The following is a 22885-nucleotide window of genomic DNA, read 5'->3' as shown; positions in this document are numbered from 1 at the left end:
AAAAAATGAGCTGTTTACAAGCTAACTTAAAGTAAATGGCATGCATGACTTACTAAATGAAATTAATGTCAAAATTAAATATATTTGAATATTTATTTACATAGTCATATATGCTATACTCAGATATATTTTATACTTAGATATAAAATTTATATAAAGTCATATATGCTATACTTAGATATATTTTAACTTCAATCCAATTCTTTTACCAGAGAAAATGATGAACAATAAAACTAATTTCTATTGAGTGTATGAGACTACAGAAAGGAAACTTGTTAGTTTAAAAAGTTTGAAAAATATCACTTAAGCAAGAAAATAAATAATATAATCTTTCCAAATTTAAGCCCAAGATGTACTAAAATATTTTTAAATGTAATTATATTTTTTCCAAGCAAATATCTGAAAGTTAAAAATTGCTTTGCTTATAAAACATTACTTGCAATAGCCCCAGTAAATCATAAAATATGAAATACTAAACCTCAAAATATCATAAATTGTTGAGATAATTATACAAGATTATAATATAAGAAATATGACATTAGAATTACTTAGAAAATTAAAAAAGAGAAAAGCATCCCCTGACATCCAGGAGACATTAGACAAGGTCACTCTGTAACCATGAGGGATCAAGACAAAACAAGACCACTCCACAACCATATCTGACCATACTGAAACACAAACATCTCCCAAGCCACAAATCATACATACATGATTTTTTAAAAAATATTTCTCAAACAATAGAATGTTAGTACCATAAAGACAAAGGAGTACGGTGACTTGTTCATTATTATACCATTAGAACTTAAAACAGTGTCTGAAGGAAATAGGTATTTGATAAATATCAAATTAATTATTAAATACCAAAAAACAAAAATTGTAGATACTATATTCTAAACACACTAAAATAAAATTAGATAAAAAATATTTTAGAAACTTAAAATATCTCTAAATAATTAATGGGCAAAGAAGAAATCATAATGAAACATATGAAATAGAACTGAACAGAAATGCCTCATGTTGAAACTTATGGGACAAATATGAATCTTAATCAAGAGAGAAATTTATGATGATTGTGCCACTGTACTCCAGCCGGGTGACAGAGCAAGAAACAAAAAAGAGAGGGAAATTTATGGTGTTATGAATACATATGAAAAGAAGAACAACTTAAAATTATTTAATGATATAAGCATTTCACTTCAAAAAGTCAAGATAAAAGAGTAAATTTCAGAAAGTAGAGGAAAATATAATGAACCATCTTATTCGAAAGCAAAGGATATATTTCATTTATTCAAGTACACTTTTACGCCTTTCAGGAAGTTTAAAGGTTTTCCACATATTGATTTTCTTGTTAATTTTATACCTAATTATTTTGACTTTAAAAAAAATTATAGATATGGGGGTACAAACGCAGTTTTGTTACATGGATATATTGTGTAGTGATAAAGTATGGACTTTCATCACCCAAATAGTATATACATACTGTAGCCAATAGGTAATTTTTAATACGTCACCCCCTTCCTACACTCCCACCTTTTGGAGTCTCCACTGACTATTATTCACTCTGATGTAAATTAGAGTACAACCTCTATGGCAAACAGTATAGAGATTTCTCAAAGAGCAAAAACTAGAAGTACCATTCAATCCAGCAATTCCACTACTGGGTATCTACCCACAGGAAAAAAAAAAATCATTATCTTAAAAGACACTTGTTGAGGCCGGGCGCAGTGGCTCATGCTCATGCCTAATCCTAGCACTCTGGGAGGCCGAGGCGGGTGGATCGTTTGAGCTCAGGAGTTCAAGACCAGCCTGAGGAAGAGCGAGACCCTGTCTCTACTAAAAATAGAAAGAAATTAGCTGGACAACTAAAAATATGTAGAGAAAAAATTAGCAGGGCATAGTGGCACATGCCTGTAGTCCTAGCTACTTGGGAGGCTGAGGCAGAAGGATTGCTTGAGCCCAAGAGTTTGAGGTTGCTGTGAGCTAGGCTGATGCCACGGCACTCTAGCCTGGGCAACAGAGTGAGACTCTGTCTAAAAAAAAAAAAAAAAAAAAAGATACTTACACTTGTATGTTTATCACCACACTATTCACAAATAGCTAAGTCATGAAATCAACCTAAGTGTCTATCAACAGATGATTGGACAAAGAAAATGTGGTATATATGTACCAAGGAATACTACTCAGCTATTAAAGAGAATGAAATCATGTCTTTTGCAGTAGTAGCCAATGACCACTAAGGCTGTTCCCACTTCTTGGCTATTGCGAATAGTGTTGCAATGCATATATCTCTTTGATATCCTGATTTCAATTCTTTTGGATAAATACCCAGAAGTGGGATTGCTGTTATCAAATTGGTAGTTCTATTTTTACTTTTTTGAGGAACCTCCATACTGTTTTCCAGAGTGGCTGAACTATTTTGCATTCCCAATATATTAGATATGGGTTCTAGTATCTCCACATCCTTGCCAACAGTTTTCTTTGGGTTTTTTTAATAGTAGCCATCCTGACAGGTGTGAGGTGATATCTTATGGCTTTGATTTGTGTTTCTCTAATGATTAGTGACTTTAAATATTTTTTCATATGCCTATTGATCATTTGTAAGCCTTCTTTGAAGAAATGTCTATTCAAGCCCTAAGCCCACATTTAAATCAGGTTATTAGATTTTTTTACCTATTAAGTTGTACAAGTTTCTTATGTATTTTGGAGATTAACCCTTTGTCAGACGTACAGCTTGCAAAAATTTTGTCCCATTCTCTACATTACCTTTTCACTCTGTTGATTGTTTCCTTTGCTGTGCAGAAGCTTTTAAGTTTGATTTTGTCTGACTTGTTTATTTTTGTTGTCTTTACTTTCAGTGTCACATCCATGAAGTCACTGCCAAGAACAATGTCCTGGAACATTTCCCCTGTGTTTTCTTATAGGTGTTTTATAGTTTAAAGGCTTATGTTTAATTCTTTAATCCATTTTTGGTTGATTTTTTAGTATGATGTACAAAAAGAGTCAAATTACATTCTTTCACATGTGGATATCCAGTTTTCCCAACACCATCTGTTCAACAGATTATCTTTATTCACTGTGTATTCTTGGCACTCTTATTGAAGATCAGTTGACTGTATATGCATGGATTTATTTAGGGCCTCTTTATTCTGTTCCATCGGTCTATATGTCTGTTTTTATGCCAGTACCATACTGAATTGATTATTGTAGCCTTGCAATATAATTTGAAATCAGAAAGTGTGATTTTCACATATTTAGCCATCCTTGCATGCCAGAAATAAATCTCACTTGGTCATGGTGTATGATCCTTTTAATGTACTGTTGGATTCAGTTTGCTAGTATTCTGTTGAGGATTTTTGCATTTCTACTCATCATGGATATTCACTTGTAGTTTTCTTTCCTTGAGATATCTTTTTCTGGCTTTGGTGTCATTAAATAAGTATGATAGTGTTCCCTGCTCTTCAATTTTTTGGAAGATTTTGAGAAGGATTAGTGTTAATTCTTCTGGTATCAATGTCTGCTCTGACTCTATAGCTAACAGTACTGAAAAGGTAAACAGTTACTCCTGCAAATGATCACAGATGTTCCTACAATTACTGCATATATTTAAAACAGCATATTAGGATACTTCTTCACAGATAACTGGCTTCTCTTACTATCACTGGATTCCAAAACTATGAACTAACATATCTGAAAGCCTTATGAGATAATGTGATTTTGATTGTGAATGTTAAAAGCTAAACTACTCTTGAATTTTTTCTGATTATGCAAAGTAAACAATGTCTGAGTCAGCTGCCCATCTAATTTTGCTCCTAGAAACATGATGTATTAGCTATTATCACAGAGTCCTGCCTTGCCACTCCAGCTTGCTGCTTGTTAATGTAACTATGCTCATATTGCCAAACAGTTAAATATTTCCACTTGGCCTCTATCAATCCATGATACTTAATCCCTACAGATATTATTAAGCCTGAGTCTCTGTCATCAACTCCTCCTGTCAACAAAGGCCTCTGAAGGACAACCACTACCAAGCTTCTCAAATATGCCAATACCTGCCATTCCAGAACATTCGTTATTAGGTTGTGTGAAGACAGTGCCCTTAGGAGCCTCCTAGGGAACATAGAAAGTAAGTAGCCAAAAAAACACACAATACATTTATTTTATTTTATTTTTTATTTCAGCTTATTATGGGGGTACAAAAGTTCAGGTTACATACATTGCCCATGTACCACCTATCCCCCCAAGTCAGAGCTCCAGACGTGTCCATTCCTCAGACAGTGCACATTGCACTTATCATGTAGGTATATACCCATCCCCTCCTCACACCCCCCTCCCCGAGTCAGCACCTTCAAGCATGACCATTCCCCAGACGGTGCGCAATACACTCATCATATAGGCATACACCCATCCCCTCCCCCCACCCCCCACCTCAGTCTGATATCCGATTGGTATCATTCCCAGATGTGAATTTAGGTGATGATTAGGGAAACCAATTTGCTGGTGAGTACATGTGGTGCTTATTTTTCCATTCTTGGGATACTTCACTTAATAGAATGGGTTCCAACTCTCTCCAGGAGAACAAAAGAGATGTCGTATCATTGTTATTTCTTATAGCTGAGTAATACTTCATGGTATACATATACAATAATTTACTAATCCAATCATGAATTGATGGGCGTTTGGGTTGTTTCCACATCTTTGCCATTGTGAATTGTGCTGCTATAAACATTCGGGTACAGGTGTCTTTGTCATAGAATGACTTATGTTCTTTTGGGTAGATGCCCAATAATGGGATTGCTGGATCAAATGGTAGGCCTACTTGAATCTGTTTAAGGTATCTCCATAATGCTTTCCACAGGGGTTGCACTAGTTTGCAGTCCCACCAGCAGTGTATGAGTGTTCCTGTCTCTCCGCATCCACGCCAACATGTATTGTTTTGGGACTTTTTGATAAAGGCCATTCTCACTGGGGTTAAGTGGTATCTCATTGTGGTTTTGATTTGCATTTCTCTGATGATTAGGGATGTTGAGCATTTTTTCATATGTTTGTTAGCCATTCTTATATCTTCTTTTGAAAAATTTCTTTTCATGTTGTTTTCCCACTTCTTGATAGGGTTGTTTGATTTTTTTCTTGCTGATTTTCCTGAGTTCTAAATAGATTCTTGTTATCAGTCCTTTATCTGATGTGTAGTATGGAAAAATTTTTTCCCATTCTGTAGGTGGTCTGTTTATTCTTGTGACATTTATTTTAAATTCTCATCTCCCTTAGTCTTCTGATCCCTTCTTTAATACTATACCAAAAGACTCTGACATCTATACTTTATTTATGTGATGGGGTTAAAAATTAAACCAAAGGGCAACTGTAATCTCACAGTAACAATACCAGGAAGCTTAGCTTGCACCTCTGTTCATGCTAGTTTGTTTGTTCTCTTCTTCTCACCACAGGGGATGGCTCAATGGTCACAAGACAAATGACAGAAAAACTGCAAGATTAGAAGAGATGAGGAACAATCGAGACACCAGGGACCCATGGGAAGAGCATGTGGCATAGGTCATGAAGACCCTGAGTCAACTAAAGGACTATGTACCTATAAAAGAGCCTAAACTCCTCACAACAGGAGGAGGGTGGTTCTTTAAGATCAGAGTCTGACATCCTCCTCATTTACTGGCAAATTAATAAACCATCCTCTCCTTTCTCCTCAGCCCCGTTGTTCTCATTCTTTGTTCAACTTTAGTAACAGATACTGAGCTTTCGGTTACATTTACCATATACTTTTTTTTAGTCCAGGCTTCAAGGAGCCATCCCAACAAATTATTAATACTAGAGGCAGATCCAAGTGTTAATTGTCAAGGCATTAAATCCCAACTATGGGTGAGTGTGCCCATGTAAATAAACTCTCCTCTATGCAGCTCTCCTAAGTTCAAACCCTTAATAACCACTCCCAAACACCTTCCTTTGGTAACTGACATTATTAGTCAGATTCTCAATTCCTTTAGTGGATATTATATTTCTTTAATGTCTAGTGTATTTCTTCCTGGAGGAAGACATGCTTCTGTGTTAAATTGTGCTGAGATCTGAGATTTGATTCTGGTTATTCACCTGAAGATAATGATACTGGAGGTAGTCTTGTGAGGATAAACATCATCATGCAAAGAAACTACCTCAGGAGAAGTCATTACACTGTGTCCCAGAAAATGAAACTGTTCTCCTTCAGAAATGGTGAAAGAGATATTTCTGCTGGCCAGGAGGATTTGAGGAAATTGGGGAGAGTATTGCAATATTCTAAGGCTTATGTATACAAATTTCTATCCCAGGTATAGTGGTTGAATACTGTCCCCAAAATTTCATGTCCATCCAGAACCTTAGAATATGACCTTATCTGTAAATACAATCTCTGCAGATATAATTAGTTAAGGAGCTCAAGATTAAATCATCCTGAACTTAAGTGGGTCCTAATCCAGTGATTGGTGTTCTTATAAAAAGAGAAGAGGACACAAAAACACACAGAAGAAGGTCATGTGAAAATGGAAAATTAAGGCAGAGATTAGAGTTATACTGTCACAAGTTAAGGACTACCAAGAGCCACTTGAGCTAGAAGAGGCAAGGAAGAATTCTCCTCTAGAGCCTTCACAGGCAGCATGGCCCAAACAACACCTTGATTTCAGACTTTTTTGGCTTTCAGACTGTGAAAAAAATTCTTTTAAGTCACCCATTTGTGGTAAGTTGTTATGCCAGCACTAGGAAACTAATATACCAGTTGTTATGGTTATACTCTTTCGTTACCAGTACTCTGACTTTAACAAATAAGACCTATCAAAGTTATGAATTTTGTCTCCTTATAAGCAGATTCTGGGCCTATTTTCAGCACAGTCTACACTATAGCTGCAGGAGGTAAGATTTCCTTTAAAGCTACCTTAGAGAACCTCTGAGATTCAGTAAATTAGTAATTAACTGTTCTGGGTTGATGTAGGCAGAATAAAGGACTCTCAAATATGTCTACACCCAAATCCTTGGAGCCTGTAAATATGTTCCATATATTACAAAAAAAAGACTTTCCAGATGTATAATAATTAAGGGTTGGATCTCGAGATGGGGAGATTATCCTGGATTATCTAGGTGAATCCAATCTAATCACTTGAGTCCTTAAGAGCAAGGAATCTTTCCCAGCTGTGGTGAGAAAGAGATGCATTTATGGAAGAAGAGTCAGAGAGTTGCCATGTTATTGGATTTGAAGATGCAGAAAGGGAGCTACAAGCCAAAGAATATGTGCAGCCTCTGAAAAAGGCAATAAATCAGATTCTCAGATTCTCTTCTAGAATTACCCAAAAGGAATACAACCCTATTGATACTTTGATAACAGCCCCGTGAGACCAATGTTGGACTTCCAGCCTACAGAACTGTAAGATGATAAATTTGTGTTGTTTTAAGCTACTAAATTTGTGATAGTTTATATTGGCAATAGAAAACCAATACAAATGTCCTCAAAGGAAGCTATTTTATTCCATCACCTATATAGTTATCATTGTCCCATATCAATTAAGCCCCACAGGCACTTGATTTCCCATTGTCTTATCTTTCCAACAGCCCCTCATCCCAATCATAGGAGAATGTTGTTCAAGTAATTGTCATGTCACTGCATGGCAGGGTTTAATACCTCTCCACTTGGCACCTTCCACAGATTCTTTAACTTTAGACAGGAGACAAAAAATCCTATCTAAAAATCCTATCCTGAGGGTTTACAATCTAGAAAAGGGGTCAGCAAACTTTTTATGTAAAGGGCCAGATAGTTTAATCTTTACAGACCATATAGTCTCTGTCACAACTGCTCAGTTTTGCTCTTACAGCAAGAAAGCTGTCACAGACAATATGTTAATGAATGAGCAAGGCTGTGTTCCAATAAAACATTTACAAAAAACAGGCAGCATGCCAGATTTGGCTCATAGCCTATAGTTTCCATCCCTGATCTAGAACAATTACAATAACTATTATCTTAACCAGGAGTCTGCTGGAAAAAAGCCTGAGGCAAGGCTTAAGTGTTAATGTTTAATGGAGAAGTGCAATCTCAGAGTTGCAATCATAAAGGAAATATCCCTCCCTTCCCCACCCCCCCTTCCCAAGTCAGCACCTTCAAGCGTTACCATTCCCCAAACGGTGCGCAATGCACTCATTGTGTAGGCATACACCCATCCCCTCCCCCACCCCCCACCTAAGTCTGATGTCCGATTGGTGTCGTTCCCAGATGTGTATTTGGGTGATGATCGGGGAAACCAATTTTCTGGTGAGTACATGTGGTGCTTGTTTTTCCATTCTTGGGATGCTTCACTTGGTGTAATGGGTTCCAGCTCTCTCCAGGAGAGCCGTAGAGATGTCGTATCTTCATTGTTTCTTGTAGCTGAGTGATATTCCGTGGTATACATGTACCACAGCTTACTAATCCAATCATGTATTGATGGGCATTTGGGTTGTTTCCATATCTTTGCTATTGTGAATTGTGCTGCTATAAACATTCGGGTACAGGTGTCTTTGTTGTGGAATGACCTTTTTTCCTTTGGGTGTATGCCCAGTGGTGGGATTGCTGGATCGAATGGCGGGTCTGCTTGGGTCTGTTTACCTCCGTGGTGCTTTCCACAGGGGTTGCACTAGTTTGCGGTCCCACCAGCAGTGTCAGCACCTCATTTATATTCTGCTGCTCTAGACACACTTCACTTACTCTATTGCTTAAGTTCCTACTGCTTTAGCAGATTAGGTGTGTCAGACTCAATGTCAATTCATTAAATAAAAAGCAAGAAAAAATATCAAAAACATTTGCTGGAAGGGGGCCGATATTTTTACAATAAATTGGCAGTTATTAAAAAAAAAAAAAAAAAAGAAAGAAGATTCATTATCACACTAACCACTATTTTTATGGGAAGGAACAGAAGAGACAAATCAGTCCAACCAGTCACTTAGCAGGTATATTGCCCTGGACTTGCAGGATGTCTCCAAATGTTTATGTGAAAAAACTATAACTTAATATAGCCTAATTATATGGAGGAAGAAAAGAATAATTTATTTCTTGCCTCTTATCAGATGATATCGATCAAAGTTTTTTCCATGGAAAGTTAACACCCCCTCCATTCAGAATTGTGTCATTTGACCCCTTTGGCATCTGTTAGGGAAGCCAGATGGAATGCCTTATATGTTGTGGCACATCTAAATACAGAATTAATGGAATGAACCAGAAACTCTGGGCATAGCTAGTCAACTTCAGGAAGTAGTACTGCATGAAGTTGGTTAATCCTGCCAAACTTGAGATGAACCAAGCAGCTAAGGGTTTTTGGGAGACAAGCAAAGCTGAGAGAATTTGAGATGTACTCAATACTACATCCAATACAGGCATATCTTAGTTCAAGAGCACGCTCTTACATTTGATAGGCTAATGTGCAGTTTCACTACAAATGATATCTTAGGTAAAGGATGGTCTATCTTATGAATCTAGAATATTATCTTGATTCTGTAGGTACTTTAACTTTAGTAGTTTGTTCCTTCTTGCACTTCACCAGCAAGCTTCTAAGTGAAGCTTTCCTCTTCCAATTTGAATTTCTCTCAGAAATGAAAAAATGTTTACAGTTAGAAAATCTATTAACATCTTTCAACAAATTAAAAAATTAAAGAATAATCATCTCAACACACATAGAAAAGCATTCAATAAAATCAACATCATTCATAATGTAAAATCTTAGAATACTGGAAACAGGTGGAAATGTTTTAACTTAATAAAAGCAATAAACCAAAGACCTACAACAAACATTTTACTTAATGCTGAAATCTTGAAGGCATTTCCTTTGAGGTTGGAAACAAAAGAAAGTTGCCACTAAAAACATTTATATTCAACACTGCACTGAGTCCTAACCAACAAAATGATATATATAACAATAAATATTGGAAAGGAAGAAACAAAATTTGTCTGTATTTGCTATGTTTTTATACATAGAATATTCCACAGAATCTAAGCACAGCTATTAAAAACAAAATATTCAATAATGTAATTGATTAAAAATATCAAAAAAATCAATAATTTTTATACATTAAAAATAATTATGAAACTAATTTTAAGAAGATCAAGTCACAAGGACAATAAAATCTAAAGGTATTTGGAATTAAGCTAGTAAAAAATATGTAAGACTTTTATGAAAAAAAGTTATAAAGTAATAGAGAAAATCAAATGAAAACCAAAGTAAATATATCATGTTCACAGATGGAACACCCATATATTAACCATATAAATTTTCTCTAAATTACATGTTCAAATTTTAAACAAAATCCCAATTGAAAATTACATAGAGCTTGACAAGCTTATCCTAAAACTCATACAGTAAAATGAAGAATCAGAAATAGTCAAGATGACTTAGAAAAAGAAAAGGGAACAGCTTACCAGATATCAAGACATTTTTTAAGTTATCACAATTAATAAAGCACACCATTGCTACAATAACAGATAAATAATGCAACAGAAGAGAAATTCCAGAAGACCCACTCAAATATGAGAACTTGATAATAAGAGTAAGGTGTCCTACAAATCACTGGAAAATAGATTGACTATTCAATATGTGTATTATTTATTGAATTATATATACAAAATCTCAAAGCTATATCAAACCAACATATATTACATATAGATTAAAATCTAATTGTGAAATGCAAAGCCTTAAAACATAAAATATGATTGTATACTCTCTTAGGAAGAGAAAGATTTAGTGAATAAGAAACAAAAAGCAGGAATCAAATGAAAAAATAAATTGAATACATTTTCGCATACTAGACATCAGATAAAGGACTGATAACAAGAATCTATTCAGAACTCAGGAAAATCAGTAAGAAAAAATCGAACAACCCTATCAAAAGTGGGCAAAGGACATGAATAGAAATTTTTCAAAAGAAGATATAAGAATGGCTAACAAACATATGAAAAAATGCTCAATATCTCTAATCATCAGGGAATTCAAATCAAAACCACAATGAGATATCACTTGACTCCAATGACAATGGCCTTTATCAAAATGTCCCAAAACAATACATGTTGGCGTGGATGCGGAGAGACAGGAACACTCATACACTGCTGGTAGGACTGCAAACTAGTGCAACCCCTGTGGAAAGCATTATGGAGATACCTTAAACAGATTCAAGTAGACCTACCATTTGATCCAGCAATCCCATTATTGGGCATCTACCCAAAAGAACAAAAGTCATTCTACAAAAAAGACACCTTTACCCAAATGTTTATAGCAGCACAATTCACAATTGCAAAGATGTGGAAACAACCCATATGCCCATCAATTCATGAGTGGATTAGTAAAATGTGGTATATGTATACCATGGAGTATTACTCAGCTATAAGAAGTAATGGTGATATAGAATCCCTTTTGCTCTCCTGGAGAGAGTTGGAACCCATTCTATTAAGTGAAGTATCCCAAGAATGGAAAAATAAGCACCACATGTACTCACCAGCAAATTGGTTTCCCTGATCATCACCTAAGTGCATATTTGGGAATAACATCAATTGGGTATCGGACTGAGGTGAGGGGTGGAGGGAGGGGATGGGTGTATACCTACATGATGAGTGCATTGCGCACTGTCTGAGGAATGGACACGCTTGAAGCTCTGACTCAGAGGGATGGGCGGGACATGGGCAATATATATAACCTGAACTTTTTTGTACCCCCATAATAAGCTGAAATTAAAAAAAAATATTTGGCTACTCTCAAACATTTTCTTTTTTTGATGAATTTTTAAATCAGTTCATGAATCCTTTAAAAATAAGCAAACTCTGACGATACCTGATTGGAATTACATTGTATTGATGGATCAATTTGAATAAATCCAATATTATCCACTGAGTGGACTTGCCTTTAAGGTTCAATTTTTGTTACGCTAATTCAGTTTTTATCCTTTCAAAAAACAAAGAACCAAATCTACATACTAAATAATTTATTAATGTTTTCTCTAGTACTTAGCAAAAATTATATACTTGAAGAAACATATTATTTATAATGATAGTGACACTAGATCTTTTCATGTTATCAACTTTGTTTCCTCATCATCAAAGGCAAATTATAAAATGATCAGGATGAATAAAGGATTATCTCTGTTATCTGATAACATTTTCTGTATTAGTATTTGTTTATTAGTATGTATTTATAAAATAAAGATTGGTTAGTTTAAGTAATTTAATATTGGTCATATATCACTACCAAAACTGAATAACAGAGGCAAATGAATAAAAAGATATTGATAATCATGTCATTAAATTCAAGCATAGAATATTTGAAAATTAAAGTTGTTCTCCATGTTACATTCCTCTAAATTCCAGAATTAAATTATCAACATTAGTGCTAAGTGAAACTAAAGACTTGACTTGGAACCAGTATTAGCATGAATAATTCATTCATTCATTCAACAAATTTTAATTTTAAATAACATCAGATGCTATAAACTGTGTTAAATATTAGGTATAAAATGATAGTAAGAAACATCTTTTTTCAAAAATGAGGAAAACAAAAGCAAGAATAATGGTACTATAATACTCACTTTCCCTTCATCTCTTGGGCTATCACTTAAATGTACAACTGGACCTGGATGAGTCTTGGTGGATCTGTTAAATCAATTCAAAACAGTAATTAAAAACAAAACATTAAAATACCATACCCCATTAGAGACTGAAAAAAAGAAATTAAGATTATACTAGAATAAACTGCCAGTATTCTGAGCTTAAGTTCAGATTCACTTGGATTTTTGGTTTTCTTTTCCAACTATTTTTCTTTCTCCTACTTACTTTATTAAAGTAGTTGTAATTTTTTTAAAAAAAAATCAGGCTTAAACAAAGATTCACATAAGATTGGAGTTCTTCATTATCTGATATGTTTGTTGCCAGATAAGGGCCTCTGAAATTTTTTAATTGAATTTTTATTTATATAGACAAAAGAATAGTACAGTCACAGTTACAGCTGATGGTGTAAACCTGTGTCAATCAAGTTTCAAAATACATACCTGATTTAAGATTTCCTTTGACATGAAATCTCCTCTGATTTTGCCCCTAAAGAAAAGTACAGTGGCACCTTTGATTTCAAAAGAAACTCACTCTAGTGATAGCCATCTTACAGAAAACTGACAAATTGGGGAAACCTAGTTCACTACTTATGTCTCATTTAGCTCATCATCTAGCATAATCAATAACATATAATTATGAATCTACTAACATATTTTTAAGGGACCTGTGCTCTGTCAATTTGTCTTTAAATTTATTCCACTCTGATATGTGGCATGCTTCTTTTATAATTCCCAGTCTAACTTATGTCATTGCTGAATATGGTTATGTATGTCATGGTTAAATAAGATATGACCTGATATGACCAGAGATGTATTATTACTCAATTTTGCATAGCCTTTCTTTGTGACCTAACTGTGTCAGATTAATTCTATTATGATTATATTGATATAGTTTCACTTTATTTCTTAAGTACACATGAAAAGCATCAAAGATTCTTTACAATACAATGAAGAAGATTTAAATCATAGAAACTATTTGGAACCAGAGAAAAGTGACAAATTAATTCTAAAATCTCCTGATACTGACTCTTCAATGTGACCCAGAGGAATAAGCACAGATTTATTAAATATTACTTTTTTAGTAGATTCAGCCTAAATATTCTCATCTAAAAATAGAAATAATAGCACTGATCCTACTGAATAATTGTGAAGATTAGAAATGATATGTATATAGTGTCTAATATAATGGCAAACATAGTACACATTCAATAAATATAATTGTGATAATTAGAAATCAGTTACTATTTGCATTTTAGAATATACGTAGGAAGAAAAGAAATTAAAGAGGGCTTCATAAAAAGTCTACAGAGCTTTCTACAATTCTTTCCACATTTATATGTAAAACATCATTTACATATAAATGCAATGTTCTATAAAGGTATAAATCCCTCTGATAAGGGAAAATGTACTTAAATTATCCTTTAGGAACTAATAATAACCGACAAACCATAAACATTTATCTGTCTCTTCGGTTTGATTGGACTAACATTTGCCAAAATGTACTCAATGACAGAAACTAGTAGAAACATAAGATGTTTCACATAAAGAGTGTTCCATATAGAAAAAGTTTGGGGAACTCTGAATTAAACAAAGTTAAATACTTTTTTCCCATAAAACTTCTTAGAGAATGTACTATGCAAATAAGCATTATAAATCTTCAATATTTTACAAAATTATTGGTCCACTGAATCCTTTTTCGTTGATCAGATGAAAGGAATCACTGAAATATATTTTGGGAAACACTAGTTTGGTCATACATAAGACTCTTCCATTTAGATTCTCAGATTCTACAAAACACTCTAGTTCAGAAAATAATCTAGCATTAAACTTCTGTTATTTGGCAATGACTTCTTCAGACTACAGAAGAAATATTATTTATTATTTTTTAAAAAACTTAGAAGACATCAAAGTTAAAAGGAACAAGCTTTCACAGTATTTACTACCTAGAGATAATGACTATTAACATTTTAGTATCTTTCTTACGACTTTTTCTCTAACATTAAACTTCCAAATCTCACAAAGTGCTCCTGGCAAAACTTATGGTCATGAGAAATTAACCTAAAAGATTTAAAAAAGCATCTGTGGACTCTGGATTCTGAAAATCCCAGGAATATTACTTTAGATAGAATTATCAATGAACTTAAATTCATGTACTAGCCACCTAAACAATACCTGGTAATTCTTCTAGGTGTCCCTATTTCTCTCCCTCCTTTGCACCACAATAGGTTTCTTGATAGTTTCCATTGTGGATTTTTCATTATCTTCCATATCTTAAATATTGGTACTCCTTGGTATTCTGTCCTAAACTGCCATCTATTCCCATATAATATGTGGTCATGAATTCAAAAGCCTACGGAAGCCATGCAGATATTTCAAATGAGTTAAATAGGCTAAATAAGAACTGTGCCAAAGTGGATAGCACATTATCCACTTACAAAAGGAAAGCTGCTACTCAGTTCCAACTGATCACTGCCATGCAGGAATGCTAGCTAGGATTATTTCATCGTGAATTCCTTTCATGAAAAGCTGGAAATCCAAATTTTCATTTCACTCTACCAACTTTCAAATATTAGAAACTAATAATTCATAACATATTCAAATAAACTGAGGGCCAAATAAAACATGCCCGTGAGTCATATTAATAATTGGTCCAACAGCTACTAGTTTGTTACCTCTTTTCTATATAATTTTCTTGCACAATTTCATCTATTCTCATGGTTTCAACAATCATGTGAATTCTGATCTATCTCAATAGCTTCATATCCATATATCCTACCTCCTACCATTCTTCTATACCAACTCCATTTCAATGTCTTAAAAATACACACAACTCAACTGACCTAAAAATGGAACTCATTATTTTACTCCTAATCTATTTAGTCTCCTATACTCTTTCACTAATTGAGCAACACACAGTTGCTCAAGCCAAACCCTGGGGGGCGGGGGGAATTCACCTGTAATTTTTCCTTATTTTTCTTTCCTCTTCTACCTTCTAAATATTCCTTTAATATCTCAGCTTATGTCTAGCCCTATAACCACCATCATAATTTTTGCCAATACAGTCTTTCCTCTTTCTAATCATTTCTCCATACCTGCATTCATAGTATTCCTAAAACATAAATCTGATCAAGACAAATCTCTACTCAAAGCCCTTCAAAATCTAGCTCTCTAGTGGCCTTAGGTAAGTTCAAACTTCGCAAATTGGCTTTACAAGACCTTTCATGTTATATATCCTGATTACCTCCCAGCTTTATCTCTTGCAATCTCTCCCCTAGTCATTTAAGTACTAAAAACTATGGTACTTAACATTTCTGGAAGTGAAACAAAATTGTCTTACATTCCATCCTTTGCATATTCTGTTCCCTCTGCCTGGAACACTGTCACCTCTGTCCCCTATTTTTTACTCATCTAACTGAAACTCATCCTTCAGATCTCAGCATAAATGTATTTGGCTTCCTTCACAGATATTTCTCTGAGACCTTATGTCTATATCAGATGCTCTTCTTGTGGAATTACCACATTACATTTCCAATATATTATAATGGCCTTTTTATTTAATCTTACTTTCATTAGACTGGAGGTCCCAGGAGAACAGAAACTGTATCTTAGTTCAAAGTTGCTTCTAGTGTCTATCTCATAATAGTGCTCAATAAATGTTCGAATGATTTTTAAATACAGCCTTAAACATAAGATTTAATTATAAATTTCATGCTCAAAATTTAATCACATATAGAAAAAGGGGTTACCTTTTTTAAATGCTGGGGCTCTCCTACAAAAACAGCTATTTCTGTACTATAACCTGAAATATATTTTCCCATAGAAATATTTTTTAATGACAATTTAGTTCTATACTGCTACTTTATAAGGTATTCTGCAGACATTATAATTTCTATGGAAAATGTGTTCCAGGATCCAAATAACCAATATATACATCTTGGAAACACACTAAAAATAGAGACAAGGTGAAAAAGAAACATTGAATGAAATGTATTTCAAGTTAGGACTTAAAATAGAAATAATCTCATGTTTTTTAAAAAATAATTCTTATATTTGTCATTTATAAAATATATTATATATAATTCATGATCTAAAATTATATTTATGAAATGGTTCTTCTTAATTAAATGCGTATTTTATTATTTTCCCATACACTTGGCACATATTAACAAGAAGTAGCATGCATTTTCTAACGTATCTTTAGAGGTAGAGAGCAATTAAAAGACAATTCTGAGAGACTGGAAGTCAGTATTTAAAATTTTATCTACCACAATGGAATTACAATTCCATGGAACACATTTTTGGAAATCCAGTGTTAATAAATCAAGAGACATTCAGGAGGTGATAGCATGTTGTTTCCTATTTCTTGAAGATATTTCAAGAACATTTTCAGAGGCATGTATAACTCTATCAAACAGTATTTATTTACAAAATGGTAGAGGCTAATCTAATGCTGAATCATACGTATAAGATTATACTATGAAAAATATTAATAAAAGTGCCTTATTTTACCTCTTTAATTCCTCCTAGTTTTACCCTTCTTTATAATACACATCTTTTAATACTCTTTATTAGTCTTGAAATCATAAAGCATAGACTATATAAATATATGTAAGTCACTAATTCAGGTAGTAATTTAAACTATGAAAAGGATTTAAGTAAATGAATACAAAAGTGGTGAAATATTTGATCTGTTTAAGATAGTAAACTCTTCTCTATTACTTTAGCAGTATTCAACTGAACACAAATAATACATCTACACATTTGCACTAACATTGAATTTGTTTTAAAGTTTTATAGTATGCACTAATATTGTATTTGTTTAAAGGTTATAATCTTCTCTTATGTTTATCTGTTTGTATATGTTTATCAACATCTAAAATAGTACATGAAAATCACTAAATTCATTCCTGTTTATTGCTTTTATAGGACTAGGATTATAGGGGGAAAGTCTCTTTCCCCTTATAGCTAAAAAAGTATTTTGTGGGGTAGGGGGAAACACAATTGTCTATAGGATAAATGTTTTTTAAAATACACATACAGAAAAGTAAGAGCAAAATAGCTCATACCAATTATCTCGAAAACATAAATGAAAGTTGTAAATCAACAGTAGTAACTAACATATTAATGCTTCAATAATGTAATCAGTTATTTAGTAGCTACTCTGTGAAAAGCACCAAAATAAGCCAAGTATGAAGAAAAATAAAGATTTTTCTCTGGAGCAGTTCTTAATCTAATGAAGGAGGAATAATTATCATTAATAAAAGACCCATTAGGACATAATATAAAAAGAATATTGTAACAAGAGTATAACTAGTAACAACCTTCCCTATCGAGCAACATACACGTACATTGAAACCACTGAAACATCCGGATTAGGAAAAGCTTTATTATAAAGACCAGAGTCAAGCTTTATGAAAAGAGAATGTTTTAATAGGAATTTTTGAGAATAATTTTATAATATAAAATATACATGAGAGAGGAAATGAGCCAGCCTCAAGTCAAACATCTTATCAAGGACCTAATATGTACAGAGCATAAACATTTATTAAATAAAAGTTGTTTTTCTGATTAACAAATTGACCAGAGAATTATCTATGTTACAAATAGATGGCTTGGAATTCCATGAAATTTCACATTTGGAGAATTTCACATTTTATGTAGCAGAAACTTAAATATCAGTGCCAAAGCCAAAGTAGTAATTACCATCAATCACATACCAAAAATGCTGTATATATCACAATCTGGAAGATGTTGAGAAATTACTTCTCCTCTGAACCCAGAACAACATTTTAACAAGGCAAGAAAAGAATAAGCTACCAGCATTCAAAAGCATGTACACTGATCATGATTATTTTTATACCAAATAATCCAGTCCCAATGAAAGTGGTTATATTAAGGCTGATTACAACAAAATGAGATGATATCCATGTATCATTTGTGGGATGAGCCTTACTATTTTATCAAATTTTGTATTTATAACCCTTAATTATTTATGGTATTTGAAAAGTCTAAAATATTATAATACCTATTTTTAAAAACCTTTATGGTTTTAAGTTATTTTAGCTGAACTTTTCACTCAAATTAATTATAAATTAGCAATAGATGTATCAAATAACTGTAATTCAACATATGTTATATAATGATATGAAGTATTTAAGTCAAATAAATTGATATTCAAGTTTAAACTTACAGTTCAATTGCCTTGTTCCACATGATAACATATCCAGAAAGAATGAAAGATTCGATATTTACAATATGTGTATTTCCTCTTTCTGTTCCAACATAGAGCCATTTACTCTGGAAAGGTAGATGACAGTAAGTAATTCTGAAAGAAAGAAAATTATAATTAAAATATCTAAATTTTACATCTGGCCAGCATTATATTTTCCTTACACTTATTATGTAGTGGTAGCTATATAAACAATAAAACTTACTATATATTCAATTAGCATTTAGTTTTTAGCTGAGGGCACAGGATAAATAAAATAGAATATTATTAAAAACAATAATAATAACCATTATTAAATAAGTGCCTATATGGGCATTAATTCACATTATTTCTAATTCTGAAAACAGCACTGGAAGACAGATATGTATTTCTGTTTTACAAAGAGAAAACTGTAGCTGAAATTTTTTCTCATTACTTGCCTAGGAACTGACAGCTAATAAGTGGCAAAACTGGGATTCATATAGATTCTTTCTTCCTTACAACGTTGCCATCTTTTCGCTAAGCTACATTGGTTGGTTGTTTGTTTTGTTTTGTTTTGTTTAGATAAGATTCACTTCAAGGCCAGGAGTGGTGGCTCACACCCCTAATCCTAGTACTTTGGGAAGCCAAGGTGGGAGGATTGCTTGACGGCAGGAGTTTGAGACCAGCCTGGGCATAGAGAAACTCGTCTCTACAAAAAAAAAATTAAAAAATTAGCCAGGCATGGTGGCATTCCTCTGTAGTCCCAGCTACTCAGGAGGCTGAGGCAGGAGGAATGCTTGAGCCCAGGAGTTTGAGATTGCAGTCAGCAACGATGATGCCATTGTACTCTGGCCCAGGCAACAGAGCCATACCCTCTCTCAAAAAAAAAAAAAAAAAAAAAAAAAGATTCACTTTAAATAGAAATTTGGTACATATGAAGAAATTTCATAGCTCACAGAGAAGTGGTAGCCATGTCTAAATGAAATAATAAATTATATACTTTTTATTCAGATGTTTTGCATCTAAATATAATAGTAAAAAGAAAACTTATAAGGTCAGAGATACACTGTACTTTTCCCTTAGTTTTATTATTCTGCTCTTATCTTCACAATGGACTTTCTGACCAACTCTGGGACCTATTCCTTGGCTGGAGCAACTATGACTCCTATATATGAAACATGGGAATTTACCAGAGTCTTCTAGTCCCAATATCACCACTTTCTCTAGTTAGGCCTAATCCTACTCTTTAGTTACCCTTAAAAAGAAAAGGAGGATAAGTTCAGTTATCTCTTACCAGAACTTGTTATTGAATCACAATATTTTTTATAGTTAACTTAGAAGAGGAGCTAGTACATTGTTAGAAGAGCTGAACAGAATTCTGACACCAGGCAAACAGACCAACAATAATAATAATAATGAGAATGTGAATGATAAATTTTCAACAGGATTCTATCTTGTACCACTTTATATAAGAGTGAAGAAACATCCAGTGTGTCCAGCCTATATTTTCAGTCTGGTTCACTGAATTTTTAGACAGCCTACCTCTTTTTAATTTTTTTTATTTCAGCATATTACGGGGGTACAAATGTTTAGGTTACGTATATTGCCATTGCCCCACCCAAGTTGGAGCTTCCAGCATGTCCATCCCCTAGACGGTGCGCTCTGTACCCATTAGGTGTGTTTATACCCATCCCCTCCTCCTCCCTTCCATCTGCCTGATACCCAATGAATGTTGTTACTATATGTGCACTTAAGTGTTGATCAGTTAATACCAATTTGATGGTGAGTAAACATGGTGCTTGTTTTTCCATTCTGGTGATACTTCACTTCGTAGAATGGGCTCCAGCTCTATCCAGGAAAATACAACAGGTGCTAGATCACCTCTTTGAACCTTCATCAAAGCATCCTGCTGAAAGTACCCTGCACACTACATCCAAAAAACTAAAAGCCCTGCTATGACATAAACAATTACAGAGTTAATTTACAACCTATATGATACTGGACAATTTTGATTAAAAGCTAAAATATAGGATAGCTGTCACCAAAAGATATTACTAATGTTGCATAGGAAATAACTTGATGGTTATGTTTCTAGACAATGAAGAATCAATTTTAAATTCAGTCTTAAGTAGGAAGAGGAAACTCATTTTAAAGAGGATTTAAGATCACCCTTTCTGAATCACAGGAAAAGTAGAGAAAACACTAATTTCATTAAAGAAGATACAAATATAGTTGTTCAAGTAGAAAAAAATCAAATTTAAACATTACATAGTAATTTCCAAGGTTAACAAGAAAAGTGTAAGAACTTCTAGGTTTAAGTAATAAGACAAAACTAGAACTAATTAAACTAATAACTACCTTTTTCTGATCCTTATTAAAAAGAAGCCAGAGCCTTGACATCAAGAAGGTTTCACCTTATACCCAATGTCCAATTGATAGTGGTTATAACAACTAGTTCAGAAAGATTTCCAGATTTTATCTGAACTCAATGAAAAAGAATACTGTGATTACTTAGGATGATTGACATAGGTGAGAAAAAGGACATGATTATACTTGTGCTGTGTATTTGATAACCCTAATAAATCATTAAACTATACATTTACACAACTTATTGTATTTAATAGTTACATCTTCATTTGTAACTTATTTCTATAATCACCACCTGCTAGATCAAGGATTTTTTGTTAAGCTGTGGAAAAATAATCTTGTTCCTATATCAATATTGACTATCATTCTCCTACAGCAAATCATTTAAGACATTCTTAGCCTCCGATCCACATTTATTCAACCTTCACTAAATAACTCTTTATAAAAAAGCATTGTTTTAGATTACAACACAAACACTCCTTTTCCCTCAAAAAGCATACTATCTATTAGCAGAGATAAAACAAGTACACAAGAAAAATAAAAGCAAAATGTGTGAATTTCTATAAAGAGTTCAAAAGAAGGAGGGATTAATCATAGTAAAAAAGACCAAAAAAAGCTGATGTAGAAAGTTGTATTTAAATTTTTCCATTAAAGATCAAAACACAAAGTAAATATTTCTCAAGCTCAAATAATGTACAGATCTTTGAAAACTTTTTGCTGAAAAATTCCCACTTTTGATCTACTTTTAGAAATTATATAATTTATGTATAAAAATAAGATTAACATTCTTCATGCTTATGGCTCTTTACACATATAAAACAAAAGTACACATAAAACTACAACTAGAATTCAAACGAATAACATTAATTTATGTGACTGTTGAATTTTGTACAGAAATAAACTCACAATATGTATATGGTTCTAACTACATAGGTTCTTTTGAGTTTAGTGTGTCTATACTTTGTGCTTTTTTGATTTCCTCACTACTTTTATATACTCTAACTGCTTTGAACTCTTTGTTCCATAGTACACCAACACACATAATTTCACAATTATTTGGCATGAATACATAATATATGTGAATAGTCCACCTCTTTTATTAACCCATAACAATTAAGTAATACCGCGTGGTGCCAAAACTATCAAAAAATGCAAATTTAACTTTACATATTAAACCTGTGTGGCAGTATTTTTGTATAAATTTGTTTATTCACATCATTCAGAATGTTTCCATTAGTCTAGCATAAAAATAAAAATATTACGAGTAGAAATTATTGCAAAAACTCACAACCCATGTCTATGCCCATAGTCCTAGTATATGAGAAATACTCTAATAACACCTAAGCAAAAAATATATTTTAACATAGAAAATGGTTTAAAATTATGGACATTATTCAGTAGGAAATTTATTGCACGATTTCAACTTTGAAATCCCCGCCATTCCCAAGTTCTAACATAGTTCCATTTTAGGACTATTCATTGTCTGGACTCCAGGTCCTTGAGTTCCAGGCTTGATAAGTCTGGTAATTCATCTAAGACTCCAGCCCCTTACATAATATTTATAATTGTAATACTCAACCTGGTTACACTAGGTGTATAATGGTATAAAACTAGCTGTATAATGATTCTGCATGTCAAAAACACAAATATCTCAGATGATGATTCAGTAGTTTTAAGGTAATATTTAGCAATATGGTTTTAAAACTCCTTTTGGGTGATTTTGATGCAAATCAACAGTTAATAACC

General features: G+C 33.2%; 1 protein-coding gene across 2 annotated transcripts in view; it reads right to left on the bottom strand.

Moving 5' to 3' along the window:
* Positions 1–22885, bottom strand: part of STXBP5L (syntaxin binding protein 5L) — a 303406-nt gene that overhangs the window by 158266 nt on the left and 122255 nt on the right. For both annotated transcript variants that reach the window (XM_069472686.1, XM_069472687.1), the window contains exons 5-6: positions 18773–18907; positions 12565–12628 (exon numbers count right to left, since the gene is read on the bottom strand). In XM_069472686.1, the coding sequence (XP_069328787.1) occupies positions 12565–12628; positions 18773–18907 (199 nt within the window). The remainder of the gene's footprint in view (positions 1–12564; positions 12629–18772; positions 18908–22885) is intronic.

Source organism: Eulemur rufifrons, chromosome 7, assembly GCF_041146395.1.
Source record: "Eulemur rufifrons isolate Redbay chromosome 7, OSU_ERuf_1, whole genome shotgun sequence".
Classification (NCBI taxonomy): Eukaryota; Metazoa; Chordata; class Mammalia; order Primates; family Lemuridae; genus Eulemur; species Eulemur rufifrons.
This window is presented reverse-complemented; position numbering and strand designations above follow the sequence as displayed.